This window comes from Chanos chanos, chromosome 10, assembly GCF_902362185.1.
Source record: "Chanos chanos chromosome 10, fChaCha1.1, whole genome shotgun sequence".
Taxonomy (NCBI): Eukaryota; Metazoa; Chordata; class Actinopteri; order Gonorynchiformes; family Chanidae; genus Chanos; species Chanos chanos.
This window is the reverse complement of record NC_044504.1, coordinates 11,641,397-11,654,223: the sequence shown is the minus strand read 5'-3', so window position 1 is coordinate 11,654,223 and position 12,827 is coordinate 11,641,397. Positions and strand designations below refer to the sequence as shown.

General features: G+C 39.3%; 2 protein-coding genes across 2 annotated transcripts; both read left to right on the top strand.

The window, feature by feature from the left end:
- Positions 1 to 1,985: 1,985 nt before the first annotated feature.
- Positions 1,986 to 5,748, top strand: LOC115823305 (chemokine XC receptor 1-like). Its single transcript, XM_030787352.1, has 3 exons — positions 1,986 to 2,021; positions 2,508 to 2,622; positions 4,733 to 5,748. The coding sequence occupies exons 1-3, from the start codon at positions 1,986 to 1,988 to the stop codon at positions 5,746 to 5,748; spliced, it is 1,167 nt and encodes a 388-aa protein (XP_030643212.1).
- A 3,769-nt stretch (positions 5,749 to 9,517) lies between these two features.
- On the top strand, positions 9,518 to 10,534 carry LOC115823304 (chemokine XC receptor 1-like; the record flags this gene model as incomplete). Its single annotated transcript, XM_030787351.1, has 1 exon — positions 9,518 to 10,534. A coding segment is annotated over one exon (1,017 nt), but the record flags the coding sequence as incomplete, so codon positions are not given.
- Between the last annotated feature and the right edge of the window lie 2,293 nt (positions 10,535 to 12,827).

Below are 12,827 nucleotides of genomic sequence, written 5' to 3'. Positions count from 1 at the left end.
ATATATATATATATAAAATTGTCAATTTATATGCCTTATATTATACTGTATTTGCTTTATTTATAATAAAATTTGTGTAATTCATTTTTGTTTGCCAGACTATCTGTACAATCTACCTATGAAGATAAAACAACACCACCACCAATAATAATAATATTATTATTAATAATAATAATAATAATTATTATTATTATTATTATATAAACCATATGAATTCATGTCTGGGGACCCACAATGGACCAATGGGGAAGGGTTTTAGAGGAGGGGCAAGACATTGCTCCACCAATCCAAAGAAAGGCTTTTGACCAATTGCAGGATACCTGGTGGCCCAAGGTGTGAAGTGCAAATGTTCCCTTCCAAGCACCCCAAGGGATTATTCACCATGGCAACTAAGGGCTCTAGGCAGACCCCAAAACACGGTACATATTCAGGAGTTTTCCATGCCACGTAACAGAGCTGCAAACTGCCGGATACAGCCGATAATCTGTGGGGTATCTGGGAATATACAGGAGTATTCCAGGCCGAATACACCTCTTTTCACGCAGTGAGAATGGTGCTCAGGTATTGTGGTGGTACCAAAAAAATCTTGGGACAATCATATGCATACTGCATATGTGTAGACCTTACAAAGCTTAACGAGTCTGTGCAAAGAGAAAAATACATAATCCCTTCAGTTGAACAGACACCTGGGTCACTAGCTGGTGCTAAGATTTTTTAACTAATTAGATGCAAACATGGGTTTTGGGCAAATCCCTTTGGCTGAGGAGTCAGCTAAGCGCACAACTTTCATTACACCATTTCACCGCTATTTTTTCAAACGCTTACCGTTTAGAATAGCATTGGCTCCTGAACATTTTCAAAACCGTATGGTCACTGAGGACCTAGATGGTGTGGTTTGCCATGAGGATGACGTGCTATTGTGGGGCCGTTCACAAGATGAGCATGATGCATGCCTTCGCACTGTACTGGGAAAGATGGAAAATGCTGGTATCACGCTGAACAGTGAGAAGTGCACCCTTTCACAGCATGAGGTGAAATTCCTGGGTCACATTGTCTCTGATGCAAGGGTAAAGCCAGGCCCAGCGAAAAGAGCAGCAGTCAAAGACATGCCTGAGCCAGCCAATGTCATCGAGTTAAGAAGCTTTTTGGGGATGGTTAACCATCTGGGTAAATTCATACTGCAGCTGACCTAAAAAGACAAACCCCTCAGGGACCTTTTGTCCAAGAAAAACTGCTGGGGGCCTGACCAAAGCTTTTAATGACTTGAAGGAAGATTTGTCATCCACACCCGTACTCACCTTGTACAACCCAAATAAAGAGACAAAACTATCTGTAGATGCATCATCTTTCGGGTTGGGAGCGGTCCTGCTGCAGAAATGGGGTGAGAAATGGGGGCCTGTTGCCTATGCATCACAGTCTTTCACACCAGTCAAACAGAGATATGCACAAGTACAAAAAGAAGCCCTCTGGCTCACTTGGGCATGTGAGAGATTCAGAGACTTTCCAATAGGCCAATACTTTGGAATGGAGACAGACCATAAGCCGCTCTTGAGTCTCCTGGAGGCCCAAGCACTGGACACCTTACCTTCATGCATTTTACACTTCAGAATGAGACTCATGCGTTACTCCCACAGAATTTCTCATGGTCCTGTAAAAAGCCTATGTACAGCCAACACACTGTCCTGCACATCACTGCGGAAAGAAGCCCAAAAACCGACGATGAGCTGATGGAGAGTACGAATATCTATGCGGACAGCATCATAGATCATTTCCTATCAAGCACATCTTACCTGGATGGTCTGAGAGAACATCTCAAAGCAGACAGCATGTGCTCTAGCGTCATGAGGATGTGTCAGAATGGATGGCCAGAGTTCAATTGCTACACTGGCCTGAAAAGCTCTACTGGGAAGATCATGCTTTCCTCACAGTTCACAATGGTCTCCTGCTAAAAGGAACCAGACTTGCCATTCCCTCTGCTTTAAGAAATGACGTTCTCACAAAGCTTCATGAGGGTCATCAAGGTGAGGTGAAATGCCAGGAGCGTGCACAGCAAAGTGTGTGGTGGCCTGAATGGGCCAACAGCTTAATGAACTTGTACTGAACTGCAGCACATGCATCAAAGAGCGTACAAACCACACAGAGCCAGTGATCCCAACAGATCTCCCAGAGAGACCCTGGCAAAAGCTGGGGACAGATCTGTTTACCATGAAGGGCAAAACATACCTGCTGGTAGTGGACTACTACTCATGTTATGTCAAAGTTACCTCTCACTCACAAAATCCACTAATATCACTGTCCACCTGAAATCCATTTTTGCTCACCGTGGCATCCCAGAGACTGTTGTCAGTGACAATGATCCCCGGTACTTATCGAGTACTTTTTCTGACTTTGCAGCGAAATATAGATTCAAATACGTAACCAGCAGCCCGAGAACACGCAGTACAGACTGTTAAGAATCTCCTCAAGAAAGCATCAGACCCGTACCTTGTTGCCTTACTGGCATATAGGTCAACTCCACTCCAAAACGGCTACAGCCCAGCCCAATTGCTGATGGAATGTCAGCTGCGCACCACTGTGCCAACCCTCGCATCTGTGCTGAACCCAGCACTCCCCAACAGTACTGTAAGTTCTAGGGAGAGAGAGAAAAGGGGCACAGACCAAATGTGCTTCAATGAACGTCACCAGGTGTACAACCTGGGCAAGCTCTCTCCCAGGAAACAGGTGTGGGTCACAGACCAAAAGGTCACAGGGACTGTGATAAGAGAACACTCAACACCATGTTCCTGCATGGTTGAGCTGCCTCATGGGATACAGTTCATAGGAACCGGCACCACCTTATTCCTATGGATGGGGCTGAGAGCAACAGCACCACACAGGGTAGCCCCCAGGTGCCCACAGACTCTGTACCCATACATACTCCAAAGACACAAACACCCTGTGCCAGACCGGAACTCACTATACCCAGAACCAGATCTGGGAGGCCAATAGTGAAGCCACAAAGACTGGACTTGTAATGGACAGTTAATACTAGTCTAGGTTGTGCAGCTGTCAAGAGGAGGCTGGAGGTGGTGGTGTTCAGACCGTACATAAAACTGCGTTAAAAATAAAAATAAAAAAGAAAGAGAGTGTGATGAGAAGTACGGCATGAGGATGTGGAAATATAATTCATAATTAATTATTTGCCAATATGAAATAGACTTGATGCTTTGAGAGCACAAAAATTGCATTGCAAATGAATATTAGGTTTTAACGTGACTTCCGATATAAACCATGCCCGCTTCTGGTCTACTGTCCGAATACAGATACAGAGACAGATAATTTTGTTGGTTGAACAGATCCAGATCCAGATCCAGATAATGACATCTGTGTACACCTCTAAAGAAGATTGGATTTTTTTGTACTGAGCAAAAAGTTCAACAAATATATTGAAGACATTGAAACTGGCCAATTTGGAACTGATCTCTTCTTGTCACATCGGTAACTGCATAAGATTGTTGGGTTTGGCTGTTACTGTCTCTTTTTTCTTTCTTGCTGTCTAGAGGGATTTTTTGAATTACTGAAACAGCACTTTTGCCAGAAACATATGAAGAAAGTTCTTGGTTCTCACTAGACCTCTTATTTCCTTTTATGCTGATGGAAGAGCTAGTGTAGGACATTGTGAAAGAGAGACTTTAGCTTGTACAGTAATATCATATAATCCTTCTGATGTCTCTTTACCACTCACTCTAGAGATAATGTCGCCTTAAGGACTAAACAAACAGCTTTTTCCCTCAGTTATTTTCAGGGTCTCCAGTTTAGAGCTAACTAAAAACAATATTTACTCAATGTTACTCAATAAACAATAAAGTAATTCAAAAATCAGACTCAAAAGTTTGTCATTAAAGCTGGTGCAACATCACTCCATGTGGTTCAGTGTAGACCACCATTGAGGTTCACAGAAACTTGTGCTGATCAGCAAGTCACTTGTGTTGAATCAATCACGCATGCGTTACCAAAAAACAAAAACAAAACAAAAAAAAAACCCAGGTCTTGCTCCCCCTTGCACTGAACCTCTGTAGCCTAATTATTAACTTAATTAATCTGTGGAGGAATCTGTGGAGGACAACTGCCTGGGACGGTAGAATACAGGCTATCTTTGTATGATTTTGTGCCCTTATTGTCTGCCATGCAAAGTGTTACTCTAATGATGAAAAGCTAAGCATTGCAATCTCAATGCATTTCCAGAAGTGAGATAGTATGGACCTCCTTCATTTATTCTGTATGACGCACCACTTCAAAGAAGGATATGTGACAGAGCTTTCAACGAAAGCGCAAAAATGCATAACCTTTGCCATAAAAATGTGTTCTGCATCGAAGAAAGAATAAACACATAACTATATTAAAAAGTCGTAAAATTAATGTGCTAATTTTGTTGTCTGTAATGGAGAATTGAAATTGTGGTTGTATTCTTCCGCTGAAGTTTGATTTTGAGTGGATTATTTTCAACTCTGGGACAAAAATGAATCATTCAACAAACAAAACAGGTGAGAGCAGACATTTGTTATTTGACCAATTTCATTTGGTTTTAAGCACTTCCAATGAAAGATCCATATTTAAATGAAAAAGAGAAAGTCCTCAGTCGGACACAATAATAAAAATAGTGTTTAACTTATCGTCACATTTCACAATATTTCAATTGCAAGCTGTCATAACGAACGTACTTTACTGATCTTCCACAATTTTCTGTTCTAAGGTGTTTCCTCAAATTATTCATCGTTCGAGTACACAGAGGATTATGAAGATGAGATCTGTCGCAAAGATGAAGTTATCAAATTTGGTTCTATTGCAATCCCAATTTTCTACACTGTTGTCCTTATCCTAAGCTTCATTGGCAACATACTGGTTATCGTGATTCTTGCACGATACGAGAATCTCAAATCCCTCACTAATGCCTTCATTCTAAATTTGGCTCTGTCAGATTTGATGTTCACCCTTGGATTGCCGTTTTGGGCTTGTTATCTCATCTGGGGATGGACATCGGGTGAGGAATTATGCAAAGCTGTGAGCTTTGTATTCAGCGCGGGATTTTACAGTAGCATACTCTTCCTCACTCTGATGACCATCCAACGGTATGTAGCAGTCGTTCATCCTCTGACTGATCGAGGCGGGAGAGGACCCTACTTTACTGCGACTACCTCTATCCTTGTTTGGGCTTTCAGCGGTTCAGCTGCCATTCCTGCTCTGGTTCACAGCAAAGTCATGCTGGACCCGGAAAAAAAAGAAGAGAGACTTCACTGTGAGTTTGACAGTACTGGAATGAGACACGCCATTACATATCTGCAAAACATATTTTTCATTGTTTCTTTTTCCGTAATGGGCTTTTGTTACGTTAATATACTACGCGCAGTCCTCAAGTCACGGACAAACAAAAGACATCGAACGATTCGACTGATCTTCACTATTGTAGTGGTGTTTTTTATTGGATGGGCGCCTTATAATATTGTTCTTTTTTTGAAGACTTTAAGTGATCAACAGGTGTTAGGACTAAATGACTGCGGCGTCAGTAACGCTCTGGATTACGCACTGTTCGCTTGTCGGGTGCTTGCTTTCTCTCATTGCTGTCTTAACCCTGTATTCTATGCCTTTGTTGGTGTGAAATTTCGAAATCATTTGATGGTTATTCTGAACAAACTTCTTCCAAGTCCACCTGGCACGGATTCTCTCCGTTCGAGGATGGCAACTATACACTCACAAGGATCTTTATACTGACTAGTACGAACGACTTCGTTCTCAGAGAGTGAGACAGTGATGTAGATGTGAGACTGAACTGAAGCAGTCATCACTCCTGTCAGTAACTGTATAAAGTGTTTAACATTTTTGCCATCTACGAGACGCTCTTTTAATGGATTTGTCAGTTCTGTCGTAATGTATACATGATAATAATATATAAATTGTGCCTCATTTGAACAAACAGTAGTTAGTTATTGTAGGTAGACACCGGAACCGAGTTAACGGTTCAACTACACTGTGCGAATGATCTTAATTCTTGCTTGGATGAAATAAATACATCGGTGAAGCAACCTAATGAGCGCGCTCTTCTTAAACTGTTTGTAGTAGCAGAGCCGTCCCTGACCAATTTGGTGCCCTAGGCAAGATTTTAGCTGGTGCCTCTTTCACCGCAGCCAATTCCACCACCGATCACTGTACACATGCTCACACAGAAGCTGCTAAGCCACATTATAGCCTATAACATCCTCAGCACGAACAGCAAGAGTAATTACACCTAGTATTTATGCATAAAACATGCATTCAGTGAGCAGTTCTCTCACACGAATGCATGCTGTTTGCTATACAAGACTAATCAATAATGAAAATGCAAAGGCGTACAACTATTAATTACAAAAGGGGATGAGAAGAGCATTTTAATTGACTACAAGCAGGGCTAACGTTGGCTAACTAGACTAAGATGTCAATAAAAAATGTATGCCTGGAGGCAGATAGTGAATGGTTCGTGGAGCACTCTTAAAAGAAAAAGTGTATTTCTCAAAATCATGTTGAAGGTTATTTCTCAAACACCTGAATAGTCTTTCCAACTTTCCCTTATGAATTTAAGGTGGGCGTGACTGGCGTGAACTTTCGCCATTTATTAAATTTGCGTACGCTACTCTGTCCAAAGTAAGCTAGCAACACTCTGCTCCAGCGGTAACTACAATGCAATAGATAAACCATTCATTCATCACATTACATCTGTCTTTTCCTCGTTTTCCTTCCTTTTATTCTTTTTCATCCCTAGGCACCAGAGGGCTTTGGTCTTTTTGACAGGATATATATATATATATTTGAATACAGGGGCACAAAAAGGAGGTGTGCACCATATGCAGCGCAAAGGGGCGCTATGCGGGGGGGGGGGGAGGGGTCCTAAAACATTATAAAACGCGAGGCTTTGCCGCACCCTGTTATCTAAGTTGTCAACTTGTTATGACTTAGAGAAAATAGTAATAGTAAAAAACAGTAAAAGTAAAAAAAAATTACATTTTTTACCTCCCCTCATTTGGGGAGCCCCTATTGATGGACGGCGCCCTTAGCATTCGCCTATAAGCTACCGCCTATGCCACGGGCTCGGTGTAGTAGGCTACACAGGTAATGACCATAGTGCTCTAGTTAAACTGAATTCTGACTCATAAATCCCACGCTCTTTTTAGCGGCTATGAAGTGTGGGCTGCAATCATAGCAACAAATTATTTGCTGCTTGTTATGGCTGTTGCCCTCATTGCCTACATGATCTGTGCATGCCACAGGTCAAACGCCAATGTAGGGTAATATTTGCACTCTCAATTTGGTGTGCATGTGCATGCAAATTGCCTACAGTTGAACTTTTTAGCTTATGTTTTTTTGTGGATTCAAGGCTACCCTCGTGTTTCAATAGGAAGTTTTTTTTATTTGTTCCCTCACGGGATTTATGAACTTATTAAGTGATATGTTTCATATTGAAATATTAATATTTTCCTTTTACTTTCATCTTTATTTCTGTTAGCATTAGTTTGCTCATTTCGCTGACTTCACAGATTGCATGAGATGCCTCATGAAAATTGATTTTATATTTTCCTCTGTATTCTTTTAAAAACAGTGAGTGCCCAAATAATACAAAAGAATTCAAGACACTGTAATTCTGTTCTGAGCTAGTAACACTCACTTCTGATTTTTTTTAAATGTTGAAAATGTTATACACTTTCTTAACTTATTAAAAATCATCTTGATTTAAATAAAAAGATTCTTGAAGATTTATCCTCATATTTACATAGGAGTTCATTTAGAAGCTTTGCTTTTCATTAAAGTGAATATATGCTGAAATATTCCCAAATTCCTTGCTGTGTCTCTCATAGACTAGTAAGAAGGAAGAAGGGACCATTTTGCTGGACTTCACTCAACCCAGCTGAGGTGTCATCTGATGGTCTGAAATGTCCAACATGCACCCCTCCTCCAAAGAAAAGGGGCAGTCGTAATCACTTTCCAAGACTGTTCAGAGAAAAGCTATTGTTCACTGTGCCTTACTTCTGTATTCAGCACAAAAGTGAACTGTGAAGAATGTACAATACTGGTCAAGTTCCTCCAAAATATTACACAACAATATGAACTTTATACACTGCATATAGGGCACTCATTTTTTACTGTTTGAGTGTAAAACTTGCTTTATCTTAGGAGGATGCAGGAAAATATTTTCATCTGTAGCAAAGAAAAAAACAAACTTAAGTCTTAAGGAAAATATAGGAAAAGTTCATTTCTGAATTAATTAGTGAGTCCTTCATGCATGATTCCATGATCTTTCTCAGCACGATCTCAGATTGTGTCCTGAAAAAGCAGGAAATTTTCTTACATCTCACACACTTAAATCAGTCTTTGTCTCAGAAGACCTACCTCAGAAGCAGCTCCTGAATTGTGATTAATCATCAGGTGTATGCGGCATCGGTGTGTTTCACGGTGCAATAACGCCACCTACTGTGCTTGAATCTGTACCTGAAAAAAAAATCAATCCTACTCCTCAACAGTGTATTTAAAATAGATTTAAATAAAGCTGCACTTATGATTGGAATAACATTCCAATCATAAATGTAGCCTTATCACTTTCAACTTGTCTAAACAGTCTCTCATACTCCCTTATCTCTCTTTGTACCAGAAGTAAATGTTCTCTTATTTCTAGACTCCAAAATTCATTGTATATTCCGCTTTCATGCTTACCAACAACTGACATGCAAAAAGTTCAAATGACAAGTTGTTTCTTAGCATTTCAGCAAAGGAAGGGAGACAGCAGCTCATTTTATGAGGGTAACTGTCTTTATCTTAACAGCTGTCCAGTGAAAGAATGAAGTGTAATGTATTGTTTCATCTAGGCCCACACAAAAGAATGAAAGAAAGCATGTTAGGTTAATTGTGTATGCATGAATTTTGAGACGTGTTTGTTAGGCAGTGGCATTACCAATGGCTCCAGAGAGCACGGTTACAGTTGAACATTTAGTAAATAATTACTACATTCTCATTTCTCTCTGTACAAAATGAACTATTTACCTTAGTGGAGCGCCCTCTACTGATTACCCCACATACATGCCATATTTCAATAAACAACTTTGTAACCATCAGTGGCCAGTGGTTTCATACAGCCAGGTTTATTTGACCCCGCCCCCCACGCGCCCTCCCAAAACATGGGATGAGATAAAAATGAAGAAAAACAATGCCACACCTACGCTGTTAAAACAGTCTGAGTTCTAGGCAATCGAAAGGAGATACCTTTATCATAACAATGGCAAATGAAACAGGTAAGGCTAGGTGTGTTTCGCATATGTAATCTCTTCTGAGTTTGTATCTGCCTTTCTCACCAGCTAAAACCTGATATAGCAGATAACATTACTGAATATGAATAAATCAGCATCGTCAGCATCATCATTAATTAACAGAGTCTTTGAAATCCTATAGTCTTAAAATACCATGATAAATAAATAAATAAATGCTCTGCTAAACCGATTTTATAAAATTGTCTCCACTCTCAGATTTTTTTACGGATACTACTGATTACTACGCAACTTCATATGACAATGAACTGTGTGACAAGATCGAAGTTATCAAATTTGGATCTATTGCAGTTCCAGTGTTCTACTCTGTTGTCGTTGTCCTAAGTTTCATTGGTAACATGTTGGTTATCGTGATTCTTGCCCTCTTCGAAAATCTCAGATCGCTTCAAAACACCTTCATTCTAAACTTGGCCCTGTCTGACTTGATGTTCACTGCTGGATTGCCATTTTGGGCTTGTTATCTCATCTGGGGATGGACGTCAGGTGACACAATGTGTAAAGCTGTGAGATTTGTCTTCAGTGCGGGGTTTTACAGTAGCACACTTTTCCTGATGTTAATGACCATCCAGAGATTTCTAGCAGTGGTTCGTCCTCTGGCTGACCGAGGAGAGAACAGACCCTGCCTCGCTGGCGCTCTGTCCATCCTCGTTTGGATTCTCAGCGCTTCTGCGTCCATTCCTGCTCTGGTTCACAGCAAAGTCATGACGGACACTGAAAATGAAGGAGAAAGACCTCACTGTGAGTTTGACACTATTGAAATGAAACATGCCATCATATACCTGCAAAACACAATTTTCTTGATTTCTTTTGCCATAATGGGCTTTTGTTACGGTAATATACTACGCATAGTCCTCGTGGCGCGGAAAAGCAGAAAACACCGAACTGTTATTCTTATCTTTATTATTGTGATGGTGTTTTTCATTGGATGGGCCCCATATAATATAGCTCTTTATATACTGGCTTTAAGTGAAGGAAAGGCTATCGGTATAGATGAGTGTGCTTCCAATGATGCTCTGTATTACGCACTGCTCGTATGTGAGACGCTCGCTTTCTCTCACTGTTGTCTTAACCCAGTTTTCTATGCCTTTGTTGGCGTGAAGTTTCGAAATCATTTTAAAGTTATTCTGCACAAACTTTTGCATACTCAACTTCGCAGGGATTCTCTACGTACCAGGATGACAACTATAAACTCTCAGGGGTCAGGGCACTGAACATCCTCAGAATTTACAGGGAATAAAACTCTAGTTTGGCGAATCATTATTCCATATTCCATATGTGAATAAATCAGTTTACATCTCTATATAATTCACTTAACAATCAATAAGTTAACAATCGCGCGATCACGTTCTTTTTTGTATAATACATGAGTGTAGATTTTATGCTGACTCGGTATATCTAATCTTCATATTTGGAGCTGTTTAACATTTCCATTTAAATATGTCATATATTTCATAATTCACTTGTAAATATGTTATGAGCTATGTCTAAATTTAAAACAGACCAATGTCATGTGAAACTAATTATATTCTGTCTCTTTTTCTCTTCGTATCTGTTACCAGAAGTTTGCTCACTGTATCGTTGATTCGCCGATTGATTGAGATACTTTTTAATTTCTTTAAAAAAATGTTTTAATCCATGTGATTTTTAAAATAATACCAAAGATAAATTAAAATGTAAAATTTCTTACAAAATGTTATATCATGAGTTTGTATGACTCGTCTTTGATTGAAATTTTTAAAAAATGTTATTTTCACAGTTTCACACAAATCCACTGAGCTATGGTTTTCCTTTTCAGTAATGAAATAAGCAACGACAAAGTGGGTGTTTGGCAATGGGCAGAAATAAAGTGAGAAAAACAAACCAGGGGGTTAGTTTTTTAAGCCTTGATAAAATCATTAAAACTATTAATTTGAGATACAACAATGTATCCCAGGAATAAATAACGATACTCCTAAATGGCTATTCACTTGATTTGTATTCTAGCTGTCTTGGATGTTGCTATGGGTAAAATCATCTGCTAATGAATAAAAAACGTAAATGTAAATGTATGAAATACAATGTACAATAAAAAAGTCACTTATAGATAATAAGCTCCTTCAGGAGATCTCTCCACTTCAAATCAGGGTTACAGATTTTTTTTTTTTTTTTTTTTTTGGAAATAACATATTTGTTAGCTGTACATTATCCCTTATATATAGCTACATTCCTTGAACAGCCTTACATAGGCTGGTGAGGGGAGGAGAGCAACTGGCCCTGATCCTGGATTTTGCCTGGTGCAGTCATAGTGGCCTCTTATGGTTCATGTTATTAAAAAAATGAAACAACCAGTCCTGCTCAACAAAGGTTTGTACACCTTTCAGCATGCTGTGGAGAAAAGCTCTTCTTTACTGTGACTTGTGTACAAATGTTTTACTTCTGTATTCGACACAAAAGTGAATTGTTCTTTCAAAACATTGGACAATGAGTTTTAAGCTTCTGCAAGCATTTGTTTTACTTCTGTATTTAAAACAAAAGCCAAATACTTCCTTTAAGAATGGTGTATGTTCTTAATCTTGGGAAGCGGTGCACCACAGAGAAAACTGTTATGAAAAGCTTTTTTCAAAAGTGCTGTAGAGCTGGTATAGGGCTTTGTCCAGCTCACCAAAAATAGTTTCAGAGAAAAGAAAATATGTTCTCTATCTCAGCTGTGATATTACCTGCAGAATGGATATGAGGTGATTAATTTACCATCAACACATTTAGGGACATATTAGAAAACTGAGCTCTATAATTTTTTAGTTTCTTTTTTTTCTGGAGGTGCTGGTATTCCTGCACCTCATGCAGATCAGAGAGATGGAATGTAACAGAATGTCTTAAGTCCCCATCTGATCTAAGAAAATGTAACTTAGATGACAACTCCCAAGATGAAACAAATAAAAAAAAGAAACCAGGAGCCTTTTCCCCCTATTATTGATGGTGAGATTTTTTGCATTTATGGATATTACATGTAATAGTCTCTCAGAATTTATAGGAAAGTCGTTCAGCTGGATTAAACCAATGTGGCTCATGTAAACCCATTTTAGATTTAAATCAGCATTTATTTTGTCATAATTCACTCAAGGAGAAACTACGATCTGCTCAAGCATGCAAGCACTCAAAGTCCAGTGAGGATAATGGAGTCATTCAGACTATAGGATGTCACACAGAGGAGCTGCAATTATTGCTCTTATTCATTGAGAAGCAGGCATAACTTGGATTCTTTAACAAGACCCATCTGAGCTGAGGGGGCACATCTGTGCATGTTGTTCTGTCTTTTTTGTCAGGACACAAGATTCTTTTTTAAAATAACTTTTAAAAAAAACTTCATGAAGACTGAGAGGAGTCATAAAATGTTTGCTATTAAAAATCTGTTTTCAGCCAATGCAATGATAATTACTCAACTATTAAACAGTTTCTATATTTATGCTCTAAAAGTGAATAGAAAACATGGTTGTGTGGTTTTGTTCAAATTTATTTTGGTCATGG

Bases quoted from the DNA above. Each gene is read 5' to 3' on its own strand.
- LOC115823305 (XM_030787352.1), top strand. From the start codon at position 1,986: ATGACGTTCTCACAAAGCTTCATGAGGGTCATCAAG. The intron at 2,022-2,507 runs GTGAGGTGAAAT...ACTGGCATATAG, and splicing joins GCTTCATGAGGGTCATCAAG to GTCAACTCCACTCCAAAACG. The intron at 2,623-4,732 runs GTAAGTTCTAGG...TTCTGTTCTAAG, and splicing joins CAGCACTCCCCAACAGTACT to GTGTTTCCTCAAATTATTCA.